We start from the raw sequence: 25,083 nt of genomic DNA, 5'->3' as shown, positions 1-25,083 counted from the left end.
TTTCAGAAAAGTTTGGACATTTTGTAAAATGAAATAAAGAATCTGATTTGTTAATTCTCTTTAACTTTTATTTAACTGACAAAAGTTTTCACTGAAAAACTGAAGTGTATTTTGTGAATATAAACAAATTTTGATTTTGATGGCTGCAACACACTCCAAAAAGTTGGGACAGAGTCCTGTTTACAACTGTGTCACATCACCTTTGCTTTTAATTAAATTTTTAAATTTTTCAGGAATTTTTTCAGGAGGATACTGTTGTATTTTTGCAAGTGTCATTTTTGCCCAATCTTTGCTGATGCAAGACAGCTGCTCAACAGTCCGTGGTCTTCATTGTCTGATTCTCCTTTTCATGATGGGCCATACATTTTCAATAAGAGACAGATCTGGACTGCAGGCATGTGCAGAATGAGGCCTGGCATTGTTTTGCTTCCCAGGAAAGACGTCTTCTTGATGGGAGTATATGTCTCTGTACAATCCCAATATATGCCTCCATGTCAGTGATTCCTTCACACATATGCAAGTCATGCAGTTGCACTGATTCACGCCAGTACCATGACAGATGTTTGCTTTTGCTCCTGTCGCTGATAAAAGTCTGAATGGTCCTTTTCGTGTTTGGGACTGAGAATGCAATGTCTGTTTTTCTCAAAAACAAGCTGAAACGTGAACTCATCTGACCACAGCACACTTTCCACTGTTTTAGACCATCCGAGATGAGCTTGGGCACAGAGAACTTGCCACCATCTCTGCAGAGAATCGATGTATAGCTTTCTTCTTGCGTAACAGAGATTCTAGATTCATTTCTTGATGCAGAAGCAGACTGTGTTAAAGGATTAGTTCACCCAAAATTGAAATAATAACGAATAATAAAAAAATGAATAACTTTTTTCAACAATTTCTTCTCTCACCTGTCATTTTCCTCACTGTTGACGTAGTGAATGCAGTGCAGTGCTTCCGTGTTCTGCTTCTGGATTTCCTGAATCTTTTCACAATATTATGTATAGTAGATGGTGAAAAAACTAAACACTTTGCAATCTTGCATTAAGAAATGTGATTTTTGAACTGTTTGACAATTCTTTCATGAAATTTGGCAAAAAATGGTGAGCCAATGACACATCTTTGCTTGCAAAGACTGAGCAATTGGTGGATGTCCCTTTTATAACCAAACACCATACCCTCACCTATATTACTAATTCACCTGCTTACTGTGGACTGTTTCAAAACAGTTTAGTGTGAAAACACTGGAAAACTTTTCTTTCTACTTTTGTCAGATAAATAAAAGTTTGAGAGAATTAAGAAATCACAGATTCTTGATTTGATTGCATTTTACAAAATGTCCCAATGGAGTTGTAATTTCTGATCATGCACCAGTTGTGCTGGAGCTTCAGATTCCATATCAACCACCTAAACATTGCCAATGACATCTTAATCTGAGTCTCCTTACTGACAAGGATTTTATTGACTATCTCTTTCAATATATCCAGTTTTTCCAGAAATTAACTCAACATAGCATGTCATATACCCAGAAACGCTATTTGCATGGTCTAATACTTCCTTATTCCTCTCATAAAAGCCGAGAGGAAGAGACATGTTTAGAAACGGTCTGATTCTGAAATTGATACCCAATATATTTCAGAACCATCCCTCTTTTGAAATTTTTGATAAACAGCAACTCTTACAAACAGAATACAATATATTATCAACCAATGAGGCAGAAAAAAATGATTTTGTTGACTCAGCACAGGGTTTATGAGCTTAGTGATTAGACAGAGAGATTGCTTGCTTACCAGATTCATGAGGCTGAAGTCTCTCGCATGATACCCACCACTTAGACTTCACTCAGGAGCCATCACGGTGGACTTTAAAGAAATAATATTCACAATTCAAAAAGTACACCTCAGAATCCCCACCCAGACCTCCCATATGGACACTTTTCTAAATGGTATTTTCCACCATTAATAAGGAGTCATGCTGCTCTAGAGCACAGGTCTCCAAACTCAGTCCTGGAGAGCCACTGTCCTACAAAGTTTAGCTCCAACCAGCTCCAACACACCTGCTTGAAAGTTTATGAGACCTTGATTAGTTCAGGTGTGTTTAATTGGGGTTGGAGCTAAACTTTGCAGGACAGCAGCCCTCCAGGACCATGTCTGGAGACCTCTTCTCTAAAGAAAGATATTCAAATTGAAGAAATTGGGGAATCTATTGCCTCTTTGAAATCTGGCAAGGCCCCATGCAGGGTCAGAAGGTTTATCTGCTAAATTCTGTAAGGTATTTTCAAATTTGCTATGCCCAATTTTGCATTTAGTTTTTCAGAAAGTCTTCAGAACTGTACCTTTAGCCTTTATCAAGCAAATATTTCATTGGTTCTAAAGAAAAACAAGAATCCTCTATAATGAATTGTGATTATAAACTTCTAGCCAAACTGCTGTCCAAACTTGAGAACTTTAGTGGCAAATAACTTTAACCATTCAAATTGGTTTTATCCGGGACCCCAAACTAGTTTTATTCTTTTGTTAATACAGTGGTGTGAAAAAGTGCATCAAAGATAAGTAAATACATAAGTAAACAAAACATGCAGTTTTTAAATTAAGGTTTTTATTAAATAACTGGTTGGGCCAAACTTAGCAGCAACAACTGCAATCATGCGTTTGCGATAACTTGCAATGAGCCTGTTACAGCACTGTGGAGGAATTTTGGCCCACTCATCTTTGCAGAATTGTTGTAATTCAGCCACATTGGAGGGTTTTTGAGCATGAACCGCCTTTTTAAGGTCATGCCACAGCATCTCAATAGGATTGAGGTCAGGACTTTGACTAAGCCACTCCAAAGTCTTCATTTTGTTTTTCTTCAGCCACATGCTGGTGTGTTTTGGATTATTGTCCTGCTGCAGAACCCAAGTTCACTTCAGCTTGAAGTCAAACAGATGGCCGGACATTGTCAGGATTTTTTGGTAGACAGCAGAATTCATGGTTCCATTTATCACAAGTTTTCCAGGTCCTAAAGCAGCAAAACAGCCCCAGACCATCACACTACCACCACCATATTTTACTGTTGGTATGATGTTCTTTTTCTGAAATGCTGTCTTACCAGATGTAATGGGACACACCTTCAAAAAAGTTCAACTTTTGTCTCGTCAGTCCACAGAGTATTTTCCCAAAAGTCTTGGGGATCATCAAGATGTTTTCTGACAAAACTGAGATGAGCCTTTATATTCTTTTTGCTCAGCAGTGGTTTTCATCTTGGAACTCTGCCATGCAAGCCATTTTTGCCCAGTCTCTTTCTTATGGTGGAGTTATGAACACTGACCTTAACTGAGCCGAGTGAGGCCTGCAGTTCTTTGGATGTTGTTGTGGGGTCTTTTGTGACCTCTTAGATGAGTTGTCGCTGTGCTCTTGGGGTAATTTTGGTCGGCCGGCCATTTCTGGGAAGGTTCACCACTGTTCCATGTTTTCGCCATTTGTGGATAATGGCTCTCACTGTGGTTCGCTGGAGTCCCAAAGTTTTAGAAATGGCTTTATAACCTTTTCCAGACAGATAGATCTCAATTACTTTCCTTCTCATTTGTTCCTGAATTTCTTTGGATCTCAACATGATGTGTAGCTTTTGAGGATCTTTTGGTCTACTTCACTTTGTCAGGCAGGTCCTATTTAAGTGATTTCTTGATTGTGAACAGGTATGGCAGTAATCAGGCTTGGGTGTAGCTAAAGAAACTGAACTCAGGTGTGATAAACCACAGTTAAGTTGTGTTTTAACAGTGGGGGGCAAGCACTTTTTCACACAAGGCCATGTGGGTTTGGATTTTGTTTTCCCTTCATAATAAAACCCTTCATTTAAAAACTGCATGTTTGTTTATTTGTGTTATCTTTGATTCATATTTAAATTAGTTTGATGATCTGAAACATTAAAGTGTGACAAACATGCAAAAAAATAAAATCAGGAAGGGGGCAAGCACTTTTTCACACCACTGTATTAGGTGTCTTTTTAAACCTTGCACGCTGTATACAAACTATAGTAAAGCTTAGAAATAATGCTTTATTTTGGCTCAGTAGCTTCTGCAGCATGAACACAAGCATCTAGAGTCTGCTATTGTTGTTGTTGTTGCTGTTTTGTGCTGTTAGCGGCATCTAACTAGGGCTGACACGTGGGGTGATGACATCATCATTGCACAAAATATATGGATTGGGTGACCACATGAAAACACAAAGAAGGCGTATTCAGATTTATCCACTCTGGGACCCGGTTTCAAAAAATAGTGGTTTCACCTTCTGAAAACACCGGATCAGTGAAAGCCTATCCCATACAAAATTTGTCCGTGGACATGATTATCGTTGCTGAAGAATTCAACCAGTGTAACGAGAGATGCAGACTATTTTTTGGGAAGTTTGAGAAGCACTAAGAAAGTCTTAATATATTTAGTAACATTTTCATAAGTAGGCCTATTGCTTTTGTTGTGATAGTTATATTTGCTGCTATGAGTGATAATGCCATATGTATAGTGGGTTAAAATTAGGGCCCCCCTTTCTTTGGATATGTTCCACGATCCATGACAGCAACAACAGCAGGCTTGGTGGCAGGCAGTTAAGCATCTCACCAACTTCAGGTCCGGCCTCGGAGCTGCTGAGGGTGACGCCTCGCTGGCAGAGGAGCTGAACCTCGTCTTTGTCCGCTTTGAGGTGGAATCACATGATACAGCCATACAGCAATATATAAAAATTCACCCTCTCTGTGGAGGAGCATAAGGTGAGGCACACGTTGAGGGCCATCAACCCCAGAAAGGCTGCAGGCCCTGACGGTATCTCCGGACGTGTGCTGAAAGACTGTGCAGACCAGTTGGCTGGGATCTTTAATAAAATCTTTAACAAGTCCCTATCCCTGTCTGTTGTACCACCCTGCCTTAAATCCTCCACTATAGTCTCTCTGCCCAAAAGACCATCCATTACCAGCCTTAACGATTACCGGCCAGTAGCACTCACCCTTGTGGTGAAGTGCTTCGAAAAACTGGTACAGAGACAAATTCTATCATTTCTACCCCCCACCTTTGATTCACATTGGTTTGCCTACAGGGCAAATAGGTGTACGGAGGACACTGTAACTGTAGCTCTTCACATTGTGTTGACCCACCTGGAGCAGCAAGGGAACTATGCTCGGCTCCTCTTTGTGGACTACAGCTCTGCGTTCAACACCATCCTCACCCACAGACCGGTGTGTAAATTGTTGGACCTGGGTCTGCCAAACTCCATGTCTTTGGATCAAAGAGTTCCTGACAGGACACACACAGAGGGTCATAGCAGGCCCCCACAGCTCCCCCAGGGCTATGTGTTAAGCCCCCTGCTCTACACCTATGACTGCACACCTCTCCACTGCAGCAACACCTTCATCAAATTTGCATCTCAGGGGGTGATGAGTCGGCCTACCTGGACGATGTGAAGCGGCTGTCAGTGTGGTGCAGAGACAACCTGATCCGAACACGTCAAAGACAAAGGAGTTAGTCATTTTTTTAGGAGGAAAAAAAAACAGACATTCAACCCATATTCATTGACGGGGACAGTGTGGTGAGGGTCACAGACTTCTGTTTTCTGGGAGTTTGTATTGAGAAGGACCTGACCTGGGGCATGAAGACCACAGAATTAGTGAAGAAGGCACAGCAGAGACTAATTTCTGAAGAACAACATCGCCCAGAGTCTGCTGGTTTCCTTCTACCGCTCCACCACAGATAAGAGTATTCACACTTACTGCCTCTGCGTGTGGTTTTCCAGCTGCACTACGGTGTACAAAAAACAGCTTCAGAGGGTGATCAGGACTGCCGAGGAAATCATCGGGTGCCCTCTCCCAACCTTGGAGGATCTACACTATTCCCGCTGCCTCAAGAGCTTACAGCATCATAAAGGACACATCTCATCCAGGTAACTCTCCTTTTTAATCTGCTGCCATCAGGCAGAAGGTACAGATCCATTAAAACATGGACAAACTGACTCAAAAACAGTTTTTATCCAATAGCTGTACAGGCTGATAGTGTAGCTTTAGCATTCATTAGCTAGATGACTCATTCTCATGAAGTCAGTAGTTTCCCCTACCTATCGCCAATGGATTTTTGACTTTCAACACGCTTTTAAAATGGAAAAGTTTAGATTATGTTTCTGTCATTGCAAATCTGTTTGGTGCCCTTTCCTGGAATAATTACTCAATTTATAATATAGGAAACAAGACATATAATGACTTAATGTTCTTGTCCTCATATCTGGGTGGTGTGTGTGGTTGATAAAAGTGAGATCTGAAACACCTTGAATGAGTCTGAAACAAGGTGCATAGCTTATTTAGAGAGCCATTTATTTAATATTTATAACTTTATACATTTTCCAACAAAATCAAAGCATTTTCTATAAAAAGGGAGGGAAGACGTTTACATTTATGCATTTAGAAGATGCTTTTATCCAAAGCAACTTACAAAAGAACAAAGCATTCATCAAAGAGCCAACAACTGCTGTACAATGTCAGGTTTATTAGACAACTAGGAAACCAGCAAAAGAAGAGTAGAAATGCTTATTTTACTACTATACAATACATATAAGTAAATATAGTCACCAAGTAAAAGAGCAGGTCACAAAACATATCTGATGAATCCTGGTCTGGAGAAGAAGTACTTCAGTCAGTCCATCAAACATGGCACTGCAGGAGCTTCTCACCATTACTTACTTCATCTGATATGGACTTTCCATTGGTAGGATAATAAAACCATGACAGTTTGTGATGACTTGAATGAATGGAAATAAATAGACATATCTTCATTTAAATCACATTTGAGACATGTGCAAAGTCTATAAGGAGGTGTGTTTCTCGACACTGATTAAGGGAGCAGGGTATGGATTGCATGGGTGATGACCAGACTCTATTTTAGGGCATGTAAGAGATTTTGGGTGTATATATCAGCAGATACTCACAGTCATGTAATGATCTAATGCAGTCATCTCATTTTGTTCTCTGCTTCACTTTCAACTTCAGGTGTTCCGTGTTTATTCTTGTAATGACATTAACTAACTAAGCAGGATTCAAAGAAAAATATCCAAAAGATATCCAGGGTTCCTACACATTTTGACTAACAAATTTCCATGACTTTTCCAATTATATAGAACAACCACTTACCTGGCGAATTCCACAGTGACTGTTTTTTCTTACTGATTCTGATTCCAGGAGACTTAGACACCAAGATGATTACATTTGGATATGGATGGAGGAAGAAACAGATGGACATAATCAAGAAAGGTTAACATGAATGTAGATCACATTAAAATGTTAAAAGGGACATCGACCCCTGGTTTCCTATACAAGGCTTAAGCCTAGTCCCAGACTAAAATGCATGTTTGAGCTGGTTTAACTTGCACTGATATATCTTAAAATATGTCAGTGCCATTGTTTTGTCTCAAGATGCACACCAGTAATGTTTTTTTCCTAAGGCACATTTATAAAAGCTACTTAAATGTCCTAATTAAACTAAGCCCTGTCCTCTAACCCTAAGACCTGTGAAACCAGGCCCAGACTTTTAAATCAATGACTACAAACAGACTTTACCGATAACATCAAGAAAAAATAAGCGGACAACACCCTTTGTGAACTTCTCTCTAGTCTAGCAGAGTTAAGAGGCTTGATGTGTGTCAATTATCTCATGTAGTCTGAGATGGAAATTTCTTTGATGGAGAAAAATTTCACATCATTTTAAGTGTAGTGAAGGGGGGTTTATGGGAGATCGGAAATCTTATGATTCTTTTGTTAGTTTGCTCAATCCCTGTTTCATGTTCTTAAAGGGATAGTTTACCCCAAAATTAAAATTCTGTCATTAATTACTCGCCCTCATGTGGTCCCACACCCTTATGACCTTTGTTCATCTTCGGAACACAAATTAAGATATTTTTTGATAAAATTCAAGTGTTTCTGAAGCAACCTAGCAACATCATTTCACCTTTTGAGGTCCAGAAAGGTATTAAAGAAATCGTTAAAATAGTCCATGTGACTGCAGTTTTTCAACCTTAATGTTATGAAGTGATATTTTTTGTGCACAAAAAAACAAAAACAAAATTAACGACTTTATTCAACAATTTGAACTGTTGTCTTATGTCTTTAAAACCTTTCTGGATTCAATGATGTTGCTGCCTATGCGTGGTTCAGAAACCCTTGGATTTCATCAAAAACATTTTTTGTTTTGAAGATACTAAACAAAGGTCTTACAAATTTGAAACGACATGAGGGTGAGTACTTAATGAAAGAAATTTCATTTTTGGTGAACTAATCCTTTAACAGTTACAAGCTTGTATTGAAGTCTGAAATGCTGAAATATATGGTGATTAAGCAGTCTAACTCATTTTATGATTAAACAGTCTAGACATTTTGTGATTAACGATGGGAAGTGATCATCTGTTATTTTTATATATCCTATAAATGTAGGTGCATTTCTCTGTTCAAGAAGTTGCTTTGTTTCCATGGCTAAGCAGACTCCTGGCAGTTTCTCCAAATTTAGTATTTTTCTTTTAAAAGGCATTTACAATCTTTATGTTGGAATGTAAATACCATAAAAGCTCAACAAGTACGCAATATCAACAATGAGTGAAACTAGTAGATTTTAGCACAAAATTAAAAACAACCCAATGTGGTACACATACCATTTGGATTTCACTGACCTAAGGCATTAGAAATCGTTGGCAGAGAGACTACTTTTCTCACAGTCCCAGATTGATTTGTGGAATGCATTTAATTATTGTAAAATGTGTTAAATGGAGTTGATGCTTCCAGATGGCTAAATTTACTAATATAAAATTTTTAAAAAAATCATGCAAGGGGAGGTATAGGTAACTTTCTTGAAATCCCATGTGTATGATACAAAACAAAGTTCATTCCTTACCAAAAGACAACAGTAAGGTAAGGTGATTCAATTGTCTTTATTTGTCATTAAACTAAATGTATAAAACAGAACAAGTAAAAACTCAAACAAGTAAAAGTCTAACATTATTCAAAATATTTCTGTAATTTTTATGTATCGAAAAGAAATCTGATTTACTTTAATTCGACATAAGCTGTATAACAATACATTCTGAAGTTACAAAAAACAAAAACATCAACAAAAGACATGGCACTGTACAAGTTGACAGCTGCAATAGCTGAACAAAAGACCATTTAAGGAATTTCCTCATCTCAAACCGATGGGCTAGATGTCTCTGTCTTATTAGTTTCACGCTCCCATTTCTCCAAAAAAGCCTGTAGGTTGAGATTGAAGATATCAATGCCCTTCCCAGAGAGGTGAACCCCATCTGGTCTGTAGTGTCCCAAAGTGGGTTTTATGTTGCTGTGGCTCAAAGAAGAGCCACCCAGTTCCGGCATCATTTTTTGTATGCTGTCATTAATGGCCATACGAATGATGTCCATTTCTTTGCTATCTTCTGTACCCCTCCAGGACTGTCGTGAAAGGATGCTGGACCACACCGGCAGGCATTGGGGGAATATGCTCTTCAATGAGGTCATATCTTTCTTCACAGTCTCAAAAAATGCTTCTGGAGCAGTTGTGCTTATGTCATTTCCACCCAAGTGGATTATAAGCACATCAGGTTTGGGCCAGTTGTCTTTGAGCTGGTGCAGCAAAGGTACAAGCTGTTGCCACGTCATGCCCTGCACGCCCTTCCACCAGATGCGCACACAGTTTGGGTGCATGCCCAACTGCACTCCATACTCAGGGGAAGTAGCCCTCTTCTCAGCCCAAAACACAAGAGAGTGGCCACATATCCACACATTCTTTATCTCACTGGGGGAACTTTTACCTGTAAATATGTTACAATATAGGGTGTACATTAACCTCAATAGGCTTGATCAAGTGATAATTTGTTTTGTTTTGTTTTTTAAAAAAAGGATGGTCCATAATCTAACATAATTTCAAGACCTACCAAGGGATATTTATAACAGAAGACCTTTTCCTAATCCTGACAATCCTCATCTAATTTTGGCAAATAAGTTGACAAACAATAAAGAGATGTAAAGTATAATTTATCTTATCTGCCATCTGATCTGCATCTATTGTTTTGCAAGAACATGCGTCTACACTGGAAGCGACTAGCGTTGTCGGCTTGAGATTGTCTAATTTAGAAGCAGCGTTGAAGCTGATGCCCCTACTATGCACTAAATCATGGATAAACCAACAACAGAAAATTGACTTAGCATGAGATATTTTAGAATAGCAATTTGTTTTACATAATGCTACTTTTGATACAATTGCATTTACATATGGAAAGAAATCAACAAACCACAACTTTGAAGTAAAGGTGAGGTCACATTAGCAAAATTTCGCAGCTCACACAGAAGTCACTTTCAAACCAAGAAGCTTTCTGCAAAATTTGTGGAAATACTTCACCTTCACCTGATCATGTTGATTCCTATTGAAATTACTGTATTTCACCGGCAAAAATTCTCAAAACAATGGTACATGCGGACGCACCCTAAAATAAATGCACTGCAAAAACATTTAGACATTCTAATAATGATTTTAAATAACACAAAAAATATAGTGTTAAAAGTGAAGAAAAAAAAAGGAAAGAAACAGGGCAACTGTCAACGGAAAGTGCATCCCCACATGCTTTAACAGAGACTTCCGGTGTAGACAGCACCACTAAATATATTCCAACCAATCTACTTCTAATGCGCACATCCAGTGTAGTGAAAGTTTCCAGCTTGCTCTCTGAAAAAAATTCAATACTTTAAAACATAAAACCACTATTAAAAAAAAAACTAATACCATTGTTTTCACAAATTCATCAAGATTCTAATTTTATAGTCTGCTATTAAAAAAAGGATCCAATAATTTCGACCATGGATCCCAGAATACGCCAAGCCATTATAGCGCTATTTCAGTTTTTCCCGGTGTGAATAATAATCCAACAAATGACGACTCTACCAACCCCTGACTTCCGATGATGTAGTTCATCTGGATGTCACATCTAGCACCTATTTGCATTTTGACAAGTATTGATTTTTGTTGTGATAGTAGGACTGGGACAATACATCGAATCTCCATAAGAAGAATCTGGAGCGATTCTCTCGCAAATAGATTCTGAGCTTATTTTCTAAACAGCAGATGACACTACTTTATGTGCTTTAGAAACACTCGTATACTGCCTGCCACCAATTTCTTTACACACAATACTTAAACCTAAAAAAAATCATTCATAAATTTCGAAAAGGTTGAAGGAATTACAAATCTTGCATCATAAAAGCATTCTGAGCCGAGGTGCAAGTATATTTAACCACTTACATGACAAGCGTTCTTCTTCATGAGAGTTTGAGAGTGAGCGGTTAAAAACTACCCTAGATCGCCATCTGGTGTTAAAACTAAGCTCAGAATCGATTAGAGAAAAAAAAAGAAAAAAATCCAGATTCCTTGTATTGTTCGAGAATCGATGTATCGTCCCAGCACTATAAGATAGCTATGCTAATTTATGTTTGATGTGTATACAATAATGCCATAAAATTGTCTTGTTGGTCTGGCGGGTTGAAATTATGCCCCCTTCCCTCCCCTCCCCTTCTTTTGAAACATTCCAAGAACTCCAAAGTACTGTTTCCTAATCTCATGACAAAGGACTAGGTTAGGGCTAAGTACATCATGATCTCATACTGTCCCCAATATCATCTAAGAACTGACTGAATAAAGTTTTCTTGGGAATAAAAGTACTGGTCTGGATGACTAATTTTCTTGCAAGACAATAATTTAAAAAAAAAAAAAAAAAACTATGCAGGTAATTACATCTGAAGCTCAATAAATAATAAAGAAGTCAATAAATGCCTGAACCTAAAGACTGGAAATACTAATACCTGTAGCTGAATTCCGATTTTGTCCACGTGCTCGCTGGGCTTCCATTTGCTGCTCTTTCTTCAGCTTCATTCTCTGGTTAAACTGTTCAAGCTGCCCAGAGCACAATTATATAAGAACAAAACTCTCACTGACAAAATTGTGCTAAAACAATCAGCAGATTTATCACAGGTTCCAAATGTTACAGGTGCCTTTATAAGCTGAAGACAATTAGCTCAATGCAACATTGTCCTTGAATAGCTTCCGGTATTTGCCACATCACAGAATTACAAAGTACGACATGAGTATAAAATTAACTATAACATGGATATTAAGGATCACCGAACAAAGGATTCCACATGTGAGAAGTTTGAAGAAAGATGTCATACCCGTTTCTTCTGCTTAGCCTTGATGTCGTCTTCTGTAATGGTAGCAATCTGTATACTCTTGGCTTCCTCCGATGTACTTTTTGCTTGATTGTCCTCTGTAGGCTCTATGCTAACAAGTGCCCTGGCAGGCCCTGCATTAACTGTTTCAACTGTCTGGACTGTTTCTATTGTTTTGAGGCATCTAACAGGCTTTGTTGGGACTTGCTTAGCTGCTTTGTTATCGTAGGAAGCGCCCATTGAGGAGAGGTGGAGAGGGTTGTGAATAGATGCAGGACCATAAGAATATGGCATGGAGAGGTGAGGCGGCACACAATATGGATTGGCCATTTGTGCAGTGTACGAACCATAAGTAGCCATCATTTGCGGAGGCATTGCTTGGAGACCACTAGCATAACCTAGATTAGGCGATGGAGGTACAGTGCCATAAGGGTACAGACCAGGGGCCACACCCCAGAACTGTTGATCACTGCTTTGATATTGTGAATATTGTGAAGCTGAAAAGGTGGGAACATTGGAAGTTTGGGCATACTGGGAACTATCTGGTTGAACTGTGGTTAAACCGGTCACTGGTTGGAACGAAACTTCAGAAGCTGCAGTCAGCTCAGATGAAGTTTTGTAAGGATCTTGTTTGTCTGTTGCTGGTTTCAAATTCACTACAGTTCTCTTAATGCTAGTTAGGTCTACTTCTTCCACTTTGGTCTGGTCTTTATATTTTACAGAGTCCTTATAGCTCATGTAAACCTTGCGATTTGAGGAATGAGCTGGGGAAACAGATCGGACACCTTCAGAGTCTGAGGAATCTGCCCTACTACTACTACCCCTGTGCTCAGATTGGCTCACTGATCGCTCCCTTCTTTGGTCAAAGGAGTGAGAAGATGCACTATGAGGTTTTCTCATCTTGCCATACAACCGTTCTTGTGTCCTGTCTGCTAATTTGCTAACTTCTGCTGTGTCTAGTTGAAGTCCTATTGTCTGAAGAAGACTCTGAATCTTTTCAAAGTTCTCTGACTTTCTGTCTTTATCTTCATTGCTTTCTTCAGACTGCTGACGAGCTAAGCTTTTGTCAAAACTACTATCAGGCATCTCTCTGTCCTCTACGCAAGAAAGCAGGACATTTGGATTGACTTTCTGGTACTCAACAGACTGACTACGCTCCCTATACAGATTGTGACCAGTGTAATGTTCATGCTCTGTTGCATATGGATCAGTACCCTCTTCATACTGATTCCATTGCTCAGAAAACCGATTTGGATCTTTATGCATGCTCCAATTTTCTGAAACCATTGGATGCCCATATGGACTTTTCTTTTCAGCTTTTGCAGTAGGGTCTACACCATACTTCATTCCAACAAGTTGAGAAAAGCCACTACCATCTTGAACAGCTCTTTCATGAGGCAAGAGGTCATCTTTGCTAGGGTCATTCAAACGGGTTTCAGTCTTCACAGCGTGTTTAACTCGTTCTGGGCCAGAATGTTTACCCATAAAGGATGGCGGATCATTGTCTTCATCTTCCTTAAAAGGATCATATATCTCATCCATGAAGGGTATGTTTCTATCTAGTTGTGGTTGAGTGGGTTTCTTGGTGTTCATTGAAGCCAGATCCTTTCTTGCCTCTTGAAACAATGAGTTAACGACACTGGTGTCAGCCTTGTTGAGAGCACTGAGGAAGCGTTCCATTTGAGTTGTAACACTGCGATTTTGACCGGATGGTGAAGTCTGACTTGTTGAAGGGTTACTGCTATGGGGGTGGTCATGAGGCTGGCGAGATGTTGCCCTCTGTTGGTCATCATGAGAATTGTTACCTTTGGACAAGTTGGAAGATTTCTGGTCATGCAAAGACATTGAACTGGAGGCTTGTGCAAGTGGCTGTGGGATTGCTAGCTTGTTAAAAGGAGGCGATCCAGTCACTTGTGAGGCTGCTGAAGACTCATTTATGAACTGCTTGAAAAAGGCAAAAGTACTAGGATGAATGGGCTGTGGATTTGAGGACCTGTTAAATGGTGAAGCTGTTGGCGTCTGAGAAAGTATTTTTGCAAAAGTAGAATCATCCTGACATGGTTGACCATATTCATCAACTGAGGTTGTGTCACTCTGCAAGGATACAAATAATAATACAAATAAAAAAAATACAAATAATTTTTTCACAAATTGTGTTGTGACAGGTAGCTTTTCCTTAAAACATTGTGCTCACTCTGGCTTCTGATAGTGCTTTTCCACCATTGAGCCAAAAGGTTACTGCTGATGAATCACACAAGTTTCCATTGAGGTGTACGTGACCTGCCATGATTTTGCACATCACTAAAGCTTTTCCACCAACATGTTTCTCCTGTGAAGAGTACAGTTGGCTAAACATGTTGAAAAGTTAATGCATGGAATGGTTTGCAATGGTACCATTCTGAGCCGGGTTGGAAATGCTGCTGGTACCAAACTCATCATGCTCAGAACTGTTCAGCCAGATGGTGAAAAAGCGCTTCAAAAGTACTTTTTAATAGCACTGATGGGACATTCAGCTATCAGAGCTTGAAATCAGAGGACCACAGCTGGTGGGATGCATAAAGACCCGGGTATACTTCACTTTCCGCGCCCGGACGCGTCACGCGTGCAGTCACGTCCGCGTGTCTTTCAAAGTATACTACACCACGGATGCGCGCGGATGACCGCGTTCGTCACATGCGCAGTAGTTTTTTTTCTATGCTCTACCAGACATCGGAGAGCAGCACTGAGTCGTGTCATCAACGTGACAATTACTGGGCATGATCGGAGAAGAAAAGAAGTTCATCCTTTCCCATATTTTACTTCTTTCCCTCCATGAATTTGCCGCCCTAAACACGTCTTTGTACTCTTTCAAACATGAATTGTACAAATGTGGTTACTTTCTAATCTCTTCGCACAAACGCTGGTCAAGTTCGCTGTCCATTGTCGTGTTTTTCTCTTTTTTCAAGCGTGTTGTTTTTAAACCGGTCTTTTCACACTCTTCTTTGACGGCTGAACACTGTGCTCAATACTGTGCGTATTGCCACCTAGTGGACTCTTCTATACTGCTTGCGCATGCGCTGTTGCACGCGGACTGTCCGCACGGTCTCGAAATTTGGCCTGCACGCGGCCAGGGTGTGTGGCCAGCTGCGAGCCCGCCGCATGACGAAAATTACGTCATGCGGACGGTGCACGAACACGGACGGCCGAAGTATACCCGAGGCTTAACCTTGCAAACTACCAGCAACTATTCAGCTACCATGTCAGCTATGTCACCACCTTAAGCTGTTTCTTCCACCAAGGAGTGCTAATTTTTATAATATCCTTTACAATGAACAAACCTGAGAGCGGAGAATCTCTGAGCGTTTCTTCAGAATGGACTTTTTCGGTTGAACATCAGGTTTTATTTCAGAGCTCCATAAGTTCCCTTTAGACATTACAAATTTGTCATCTGTGTGCGTGTCAAACTCATATTCCGCTTCCACTTCTGGCACTTCCTGAACAACTTTGACCTTCTGTTCCAAGGCGAATATCGCTCTTTTGCGTGCTATGGACTCACTGAGTTCTTCTAATTGCTTCTTTTTTCTAATCAATTCTGGATCCTCAATCTGAGGTAAAGATATCTTCTCAGACCATGCAGTGTTCAAAGTCCTCTCAGAATTACTTTCAAATGCAGAGCAGCCAGATGTATTTGAGCCAAAAGCACTAGTCTGTTGACGGTATCCTATATCCATGTCTTGACTCTCACTCTTTATAAATGGAGCAGTAGTTTCCTTGCTTGCAGAAGCCTTAAAGAATATAAGAGAGACAGTGAGATGCAAAAGAAATTAAGATACAAAACAAAAGCTAGGAGTCCAAGTTAAAAACAAACCTGAGATTGAGGATTAGTGTGAGGTTCAGACTGTTTCTTCAAGATGGACTTCACCGGTTTTAGGTCAGGCATCCACACGTTTTCACGATGTACATGTTGATAATCAAAAGTTGTAACTCCACTTTTTCCCTCTACCTCAACCCCAGGTTCAATTTTCTTTGCATTCTGCTCCATAGCAACAATAGCTTTCTTGCGTGCAATCATCTCGTTGAGTTCCATTAGCTCTCTCTTTTTTCTCAATAATTCTTCATCTACATTATCAGGGCTTTTAGCTCTGTTTTTGTTGCTGGAATCTTTACTACTGCTTTGTTTTGCATAGCGATCATATCTGTCGGCTGGGCTGCGGCTTCTCTTCCTGGCACTTTGGGTGCTCCTTTCTCTGCTTCTGCTGCGACTGCAACTCCGTCGGTATCTCTCCAAGCGCTCTTTGCTACGACTGCGACTGCGTTTGTGCCTGTATCGACTGTCCCTCCTCTCACGGCTGGAACTTCGGTATCTGTTGTGGTAGCTCCTGCTTCTGTCTCGGCTCCGGCTTCTGCTGCGACTATATCTGCGTCTGCTACTTTCTCTGCTTCTGCTTCGACTATACCTACGTCGACTATTTTCCCTGCTTCTGCTCCGCGCTCTATCACCTTTAGCTGTGGTCCTTTCTTGTTTAATTTCACTTTGCTTCTTCAGATCTTTTACAGATGACAAAGATGGAGATGCCTTGTCTTTTCCCTTGTTTGGCTTGCTAAAGATCAAGAAATTGTCAAGACAAATCGCATAAAAATGTATTAAATGTTACAACATATGGACAATATAATATTTCAAAAAAAAAATAAAACTGAAAAGTGGAAGATCTACAATGGAAAACCTTAAATATACATACTATATAGATAACTAGCAAAATTAAATGTAATTAATTACAATACACAAGTATTGAATCAAATGTTTAAACAACATTTTTATTGGAAATACTGGTCCCACTTTATATTAAGTGGCCTTAACTACTATGTACTTACATAAAAAAAATAAGTACAATGTATTTATTGGGTTCATATTGAATTGAAAAACACTTTTACTGCTATTGAGGTGGGATACGTTTAAGGTTAGGGAAAGCTTTGGTGGTATGGGTAGGTTTAAGGGTAGGGGTAAGGTGTAAGGGAGGGGTTAACAGCGTAATTATAAATGTAATTACAGAAATTAATTACAGATGTAATTACATGCAGGATTTTTTAAAATATAAGTACAATGTAATAACATGCATGTACACAATAAGTGCACTGTATCAAATTATTAATTTAAATGTAAGTACATAGTTAAGGCCACTTAATATAAAGTGGGACCGAAATACTTAAGATGTAAAATATATATACAGGATTAACTATTATCATTATGTGAAATATCTATGTTATCACATTTGATGTCTGTTCCAGGTGCTTGGCGACATATCTAATAACCAAATTATAATTTATCAATGTTTTTTAAACTAATTGTTTATTCTTTTCTGTCAGACATACTTTATTTTGTATTCAAGAAAGCAAATTACAGAAGATAAAAGTAAAGCTGATGAAATGGCGAATTAGTTTTGAGGCACATTTTTGCATTGTGACCAAACATTTCACTTATACCCATCTATGACAAAAAGGAGACTTATTGTTTTACTGTCAGACTTACTCTCAATGTAACTATGTTCCAATGAAGTACTCCTTTAGAACAACTGTGCACTAATGGGCTAAACTGCTACTACTACTTACTCATGATTTACTTACTCTACACCCATGGATTCACAGCTTTTGTCCTCTGTTTTGACCTCTGCCTTGATTTGTTCTTTTGGATCCTTCAGCAATTTGATGGTCATTTTCTTCTGCAGGCAGCCAAGCAAATGTGGTAGAACTTACATTTAGGGATCAACCAAACCATGGAAAGTTACTAAACTGATAAAGTATATATTGTATAAACTAGGGGTTGCACTGACTAGTCGATTTGTTCTGATACTAGTCATTATTCTGCCACATGAACTGGGATCCCTGATCATTCATAAAGTACCAAACATATAAGATGGCCCAAATTATTGTGATCTACACTGAAGCTACCAGTGTTGCACAGAGGCCTTGACCACTGATGCTGCACAGTGTATTTTGATTCATTAGGTATTGACCCACCAACTATTTTTTTGGATGACTAGTAAAATGAGTAGTCATGCAAACCCTAGTATATAAATCTTTCAACAACAACAAAACAAAACAAAAAAACTCATGTACTGCACCTTCTCTTTTACCCCAAAAGCCTCTAATTTTGGTGCCGATGTGAAGACACTTTCATTCAGTCTCCTTATTCTAACAGCGTGATTTCCCCCTTCAGCTGCTTCATTCTTCAAAAAGTATAGCAATTAGATCAAAAACTGGATTGACATCAGTATCCAAAATGTATCCTTTACTTTTCCAGCAAAAGCCAGAACTACAAGTAACAAAATACTGGGCAGGAAAAAATTTAGTAGTTAAAAAAAGTCCATGAACAAAATGTGTTACTGTAATAACAGTAATAATGTAATACAACAGAAGTCATGATGTTTCAGCGCCTGAGAACTTACCGGTACTAACGTAAATTCAACTTTCTCATACAAAGTGAGTTTGGTGTCCTCCATAACCTCATTTGTGTCAAAAAATAGCTGCGGGTCCAGTTGTGTCTTGATGAACCCAAAATTATCATCCACCTTTACAACAAGCCCCTAATAGATAAAAGCATGTCATAAGCAAAATTAAATCTTGAATTAGAAAGATCATATTTTAAAGATTAGCTGTGGCAAAACACAGCATCTGTTCCTCACTGGTTCTGGTTCTTTGGCAAATGCTAAAATGAGGTGAAAAAGAAAATAGGCCAAAATATTTGCCAAAAAATATGAACATTAATCATTACTTTCACAGATCTCATTTCAGAAACTGACATGGAGAGGAAAAAAGCATGCACAAGAAATTATTTTACATTGGACAGTTTAAATCCCAGAGCTACTGAAAAAGGGCTCATGTTTTCATGTGTACCCAGTCTGATATGTGAATTCAAACAAGTGTGATTCGTTCAATCACACTGTTGAGGGTCTATGAGAAATACCATTCAAATGTCTGTTTAGCTACAATGCTCAAATCTTCAAAAAAAAAAGCACTGTAAAAACACACTGATGACCTTCACAGAGCAGTACTCGGTACTACTGGTACTGCAGAAAGGCAGACATCATTATCTTTACATTTTTTAATATTGACTTGGTACCAAAATATAAGTACTTTTGAAAACACTAGCAAAGAACCTGCGATCATTAAAAATCTCAGGGTGTTTTCTGAGGTGGGTAGAGGTGTAACCCTGGCCAAATCTTCCTATGGACCTCTATCATCAATGATGTCCTCATATTAACCATGGACACATTGAGACTGGTCAATGAGTAAAACGAGTGAACAAATTAATAAATTGTGGGAACAAATTCTTAAAGGATTAGTTCACTTTAAAATGAAAATTAACCCAAGCTTAACTCACCCCCAAACCACCCTAGGTGTATATGACTTTCTTCTTTCTGATGAACACAATCAGAGTTATATTAATAAATATCCTGACTAGGGATGTCAATTTACACAAATTCCCATGATCAATCGTCGTTTAAATTAACAATCAATTAATTGATTAATCGTCAGCCTTAATACTGCAATATGCATCAACTGCAATGGCTTATAGTCAACAGCATGACAGGGTGTGCAAATGCTGCTTAAAATGCCATGTTCCTCACCAAATGAATGAGAAGGGTTTTAATCTAAATAGAGGGATAGTAGGGTTGTAAAATTAGTTGATGTGATTGATTATTCATTAAATTACTTGCTGCCTCAGATGTGTGCTTGTCAGAATGTGTACTCCTATTGTGGATGCAAACCCAATGAATTCACAACGATTTGTTAAAATAGTGTTCTCATTAATGTTATGTAATATGACAATCCAGATCATAGTTATTATTAGTTGTGCATTGATGTTTGAGCTGCGCATGCTGATGCACTGAATGAACACCAGTAAACTGTAAGCTGAAGCGGATCACGGCACGTGTTCTTAACCAAATGCATCCAACATGAGATAAATCAGATATAGTTAGGCCTTCACCAAATAAAAAAATATTACAACTTACATTTGCACAAAACAAAAGGCTGCAAATGTACACGCAAATTACAGTCATGATGAAGGTGCAACTCTAGCTGTAAAATGGTCTGAAACATAACTCCAGCTTTATAATGGCAGTGAATGGCTTGTGAAAGTGAATCCATCTTAAACGTACTCAACGCGGCTCTGAGGGGTTAATATGGGCCTTCTGAAGCAAAGCGATGCATTTGTGTAAAAAAAAAAAAAAAATCCATATTTAACAAGTTATAAAGTAAAATATCTAGCTTCTGTCTGGTGACTGATTTTCTTAAGTTGAATACAGAAGGCATAGGACGTAGTGTAAGTGTTTTGAACTGCAAGAGTTTTACACTTTGTAAGTTGAATATGGAAGACGGTCTGGCAGAAGCTAGATATTTTATTTTTAGTAAATCATGGGGTAATTTTCATTTTAAAGTGAACTAATCCTTTAATTTGTGGCCACAATTGAACTACAATGAGTGAATGAATTAATAAATCATGCGAACGAATTTTCAAGTCAAAAAGTTTGATAAACGCTGCTATAATAGCTTGAAAAAATAATTCTATCTTTCGTAGAACTGATAGTTACTCCAAAGCATAATTAAAAAAAGTTATGATCTTAATTTCAGTGCATTCCCTACACTCTGTTTGCTATCAGTTAATGGAGCTTCTTTGTCTATAACTATAATGTCCTAATATTATAACCAATGATGCAACTATGCAAGCCTAGGGCTACTTTCATCTTTTAAAAAGCTAGATGCACCATGCTAACCTAAGACCAAATGTGCGTCTCAATCATCTCCCTAGTTCAGTAGTCTGATTAGGGCACTGATAAGGGAGTTGGCCACATTCATTTATGCAATATACTGATTCATGACCTAGGAAGCTAGGGAGCTGATTGAGATGCAGGGCAAGATATGGTACAGCTGCTAATCAACTCTTGTGCCTACTTCAAAACCCCAAATCACCATGGATAACAACAATAGAAAAACACTCACTATCTTTCGTTGCTCTTCAGAGTCTGTCTGGAAAGTTTCTGGCAGGATCTCTACATTGACAGCCCACTCCTCCTTGGTTACGCTGTTGGTGGAAATGTTGAACTGGACCTTGTCACCGATCATCATGGTGGCCTTTGTGATCATGTCACCTGACCTAAAAGATAACCGTTTCTCAGTGCCCTCCACTGTGGTGACCAGAAGACCCAAAGGGAGCTCTTGCTTGTCCATCTGCTAATAAATAAATAAATAAATAATAATAATAGGAACACAACTGTTATAAACAAATAATGCCATGATCAATAGGGATGTAACGATTCACTCGTTTTCTCGATGCATCGATTACAAATCCTGACGATGCATATACTTTTTTGAATCGTGAATCGTTAATTTCGGGCGATAATTGATGTAAAATGTTAATAATCTGATTAATCCTGATTCTATAGTGATTTAGTGCTTTAAAATATATAAACATTAAATTACTACATGCGTGAATTGATGGAGACGTTGCGCATGTCACTCAAGCCCTCACAGCAAGAGTCCTGAGTCAAACTGCTCAAGCCACTGATAAAGCTGCCCAGTCATTGCATGGTCACTACTGTTGAAATAAAACGCTTTCATTGCATGGAAATGTCACAGTTATTTTCTATAAAGATAAAATACTGAAGTTTTACGGAAATGGTATGACCATACCATTGACATTACCTGAGCAGTTGAAGTAAAACCTCGCTTATTCAAGGATGCGCATTTATTGCATGGACAGAGCGAACACATATAATGTAAGTGTCTAAATGCATAAGCACAGTTCAATTAATGATAAATGAAATTTAACTTAATGTTGCTAAACTTAATGTAAGAAGGAAACTGCTGAATTAACTACAACATTAACAACACTGAAAAAAGAGTGCACTGTTTATCTATCAATCAGATGCGCATTAAATTTGTGTTCGTTACTATAGCAACATTAGACACCCAGCACATTTTCTTTCAGAATCAGAGAACAAAGATGGATTTTCTTACTATTCTGTGAATAAAAGTTAGTTTAGGATTAGTTGGACCGTTACAGCATCAGAAAAAATTTTGCACATTCAAAGTCTAGTGTGACCGCTGCTTAAGACACGTTGGGGGAAGCATTTCAATAACCCTAATGAATGCATATAAAAATGCCAAATCGAATTAAACCAAATTTTAATATGAATTGTCTCGAATCAAATCGTTCTGAATTTGCAAAAATCGTTCTTGAATCGAATCAAACACCTATGAATCGTGAATCAAATCGATTCGCTGTCTATCCAAAGATTCACAGCCCTACTGATCAAGGTGCAAAAAGATGACATTAAAACCTCCCACACTGGTTCTATAAATAATTACAAAACGTTCCATGCATCTCTTCAATGCAACATGCAGAGCTGAAGGGACTTTCCAAAAAACCCTCTAATGCTCTCAAAACTACTAGACTAACAAACAGAATTTCTGGAAGCCAACAGAAACTCAAGCTTGTCCCTGAAGGGAGGATGTGTCACAAGGAGGGATGATTTGTTTATCATTCACAGTATATGTTGTTTATGTTTAATTTTATACATATATATCATTTACATATATGCGTGTGAATCAATATTTTGGGGAAAATGTACTTCTTAATGCATGTCGTTTTCTTTTACCTTCTCTTATGTTTCAAGACTAATCTGCTTTCTGTAGCCAAATGCTGTGAGAAACAACTAGTGAATAATACTCCTTTCTGTAGTCAAGGTCAAGGTCTTGGAAGAGTCTAGAGAGTCAGAGAAAATGCTTCCAAATACAAAAACATTTACATACAAGGTAGAAAAAGAAGAAGAAAAAAAAAGAATTCTTATTTTTATCGATTATCATTTTGAAGAAACGATATTGAGTCTTCAATCCCAAGAATCGATCTTTCAGTCTATGCTGTTTTCAGTGAACGAACAGAGCTTTGCAGCGCACATCCCATCCAATAAATTGCAATAAGCTTTGTGCTTTCTTACTTCCAGAAATCCTACACATTTTCAATTTTCAATTTTCATTTTCATACTTTTCCAGACTCAAATTTTCAAACCTCTCTGTAGATGTCCTAGACCCTATTTAACAAACAGTACATTATACAGTATTATATCTGGTATATAGTACAATCTAGGGCTGCAAGTTTTGATCGCACAATACGAAAAATAACATTGAACTTAAATGCAATTATCGCTTAAACGTGATTCTTAGTGTGATTATGAAATTGCAAAGGCTGCATTGCAAAGGCTATATTTCAGAAAACTGAATAGGGGAAACACAAATATTTTTCCATACTCTGTTTTCCGTTTTTTCCAGACCTGGAAAAAACTACAATCAAATTTCATACTTTACCAGACTTTTCCAAACTGCGTAGGAACCCTGTACTTCTGATATGATTTGAAGATTTCAAATTCTGTCCATTTTAAGTAAATACCATTTTGATGCTCTTTATTGTGGCGTGTCAGATTGCTGTAGTGCCTCAGTTCAAGCGAAGCAGCAGCACAAAGTGCACGTGAACTGATCATTAGTCATCACCCTACCACTATAATGAGATAATGATTCATTAAAGAATAACCTTTAATATTAACGTGATGTACCAACTGGGGTTCCCTGCATAGTTTACAGCATTAATTATATTTTTTTTTTTTCCTTGAGGAAATGTGCCATGTACTGTACCTGATAGGCCCCAATTAAGCAATAATGAATAAAAAGATTGTGAAATCGAACTCAAATCGAATTGTGAAATTTGTGTCAATACCCAGGCCTATAAGGTAGGCATTTTATTGGAAGTCATGGAAGACCAAGGTGGATGAAGATGAACTGGAAGTGGTAAAAGAAAGTGGGAGGCCTTATGGTAAAATCTATGCAAATCTATCGCCTATTCATGCAGTTTTAGAGATTTAAGATTTAAAGAGTGATATGACAACATTACGTTATTCCTTATCTGATTCTTACTCCAGAACAAATTTAATTATATTTAAATAAATAGTTAAGAGATTTTTTTTCTCCTTTAGTTTCTTACAGGTGTACAGGTTGCGGGATTGTAAAAAAGCCTACCTCCTTTTCTTGGGTTGGGCTTTTCTTTGGGGCGATTTTGGCAATCATCCCCTCATATTTCTCACTGCTTACATCGAAGGAGAAAGCTGATTCTTGAGAACCAGCCTCCATGGTCACAGGCCTCCACTGCAGATGAAGTGTGAATGTGATTTAGAAGAAAGTGAAAGTTTCAATGAGCACAACAATTTCCTAAAGTTATCTACAACAAGGACAACTATGAGCCTTTTATTAGTCTAAAATACCTTGTCTTTGCCAGGTGTGCCAGATGCGTTGTCCTTTAAGACAGAAATATTTTCAGTGCCTCTTGCTTGTTGATTAAAGGTCACAGAGCCCCCAGGCAGCTTTTTGAGTCGGACAGCCTTCTTTGTGTCATTCACCTTCAACACACAACATTTGTATGTTATGAAGCTTTGAATACAATCAACAAAAAAAGCCAATGTGTTGTACTGGTGAAACAAAGAGCCTAATGATTTCACTCACAGTCAAAACAGTGAGCTCCACTTCATCCATGACATTCAGCTCATCATCTGATAAATGGTCAGCAGCAGAAGCCATCAGGTTATTATGGTTCTCTGTCATGATTGTCAGGGTTCCATCGCTCTTGTTCATGACCACACCCTGTGATAAAAAAATTATACATTTATTATGTTTTCAGAAGAAAATTTAAGTAGTGTTTGTCTGTGCAAAACTCAGGGCTATGATGCTAGGGTGTTCTAGGTGTTAACCAGTCTTTTTAATACTGTGTTATACTTTAACTAATAAATAAAACAAGGAAATCACTTCAGCTTTTGAAAGTTTTTTTAATCAATTTGTTAAAAAACTCTGTTAAAATGA

The 25,083-nt window shown here is 38.3% G+C and overlaps 1 protein-coding gene across 4 annotated transcripts in view; it reads right to left on the bottom strand.

Moving 5' to 3' along the window:
• Positions 1–6,256: 6,256 nt before the first annotated feature.
• Positions 6,257–25,083, bottom strand: part of si:dkeyp-121d4.3 (uncharacterized) — a 42,501-nt gene continuing 23,674 nt past the window's right edge. The window contains exons 8-19 of one of the 4 annotated variants that reach the window (XM_067386750.1): positions 24,730–24,867; positions 24,492–24,626; positions 24,250–24,375; positions 21,181–21,411; positions 18,624–18,761; positions 18,300–18,404; positions 17,803–17,897; positions 16,049–16,781; positions 15,519–15,965; positions 12,205–14,295; positions 11,839–11,929; positions 6,257–7,189 (exon numbers count right to left, since the gene is read on the bottom strand). In XM_067386750.1, coding sequence (XP_067242851.1) covers positions 7,167–7,189; positions 11,839–11,929; positions 12,205–14,295; positions 15,519–15,965; positions 16,049–16,781; positions 17,803–17,897; positions 18,300–18,404; positions 18,624–18,761; positions 21,181–21,411; positions 24,250–24,375; positions 24,492–24,626; positions 24,730–24,867 — 4,353 coding nt within the window. In that variant the 3' untranslated portion in view covers positions 6,257–7,166. Of the gene's footprint in view, positions 7,190–8,822; positions 9,798–11,838; positions 11,930–12,204; positions 14,296–15,518; positions 15,966–16,048; positions 16,782–17,802; positions 17,898–18,299; positions 18,405–18,623; positions 18,762–21,180; positions 21,412–24,249; positions 24,376–24,491; positions 24,627–24,729; positions 24,868–25,083 lie in introns of those variants that run through there. The other 3 variants (XM_067386748.1, XM_067386747.1, XM_067386749.1) reach the window with 3 other exon arrangements.

Source organism: Chanodichthys erythropterus, chromosome 5, assembly GCF_024489055.1.
Source record: "Chanodichthys erythropterus isolate Z2021 chromosome 5, ASM2448905v1, whole genome shotgun sequence".
NCBI lineage: Eukaryota > Metazoa > Chordata > Actinopteri > Cypriniformes > Xenocyprididae > Chanodichthys > Chanodichthys erythropterus.
This window is presented reverse-complemented; position numbering and strand designations above follow the sequence as displayed.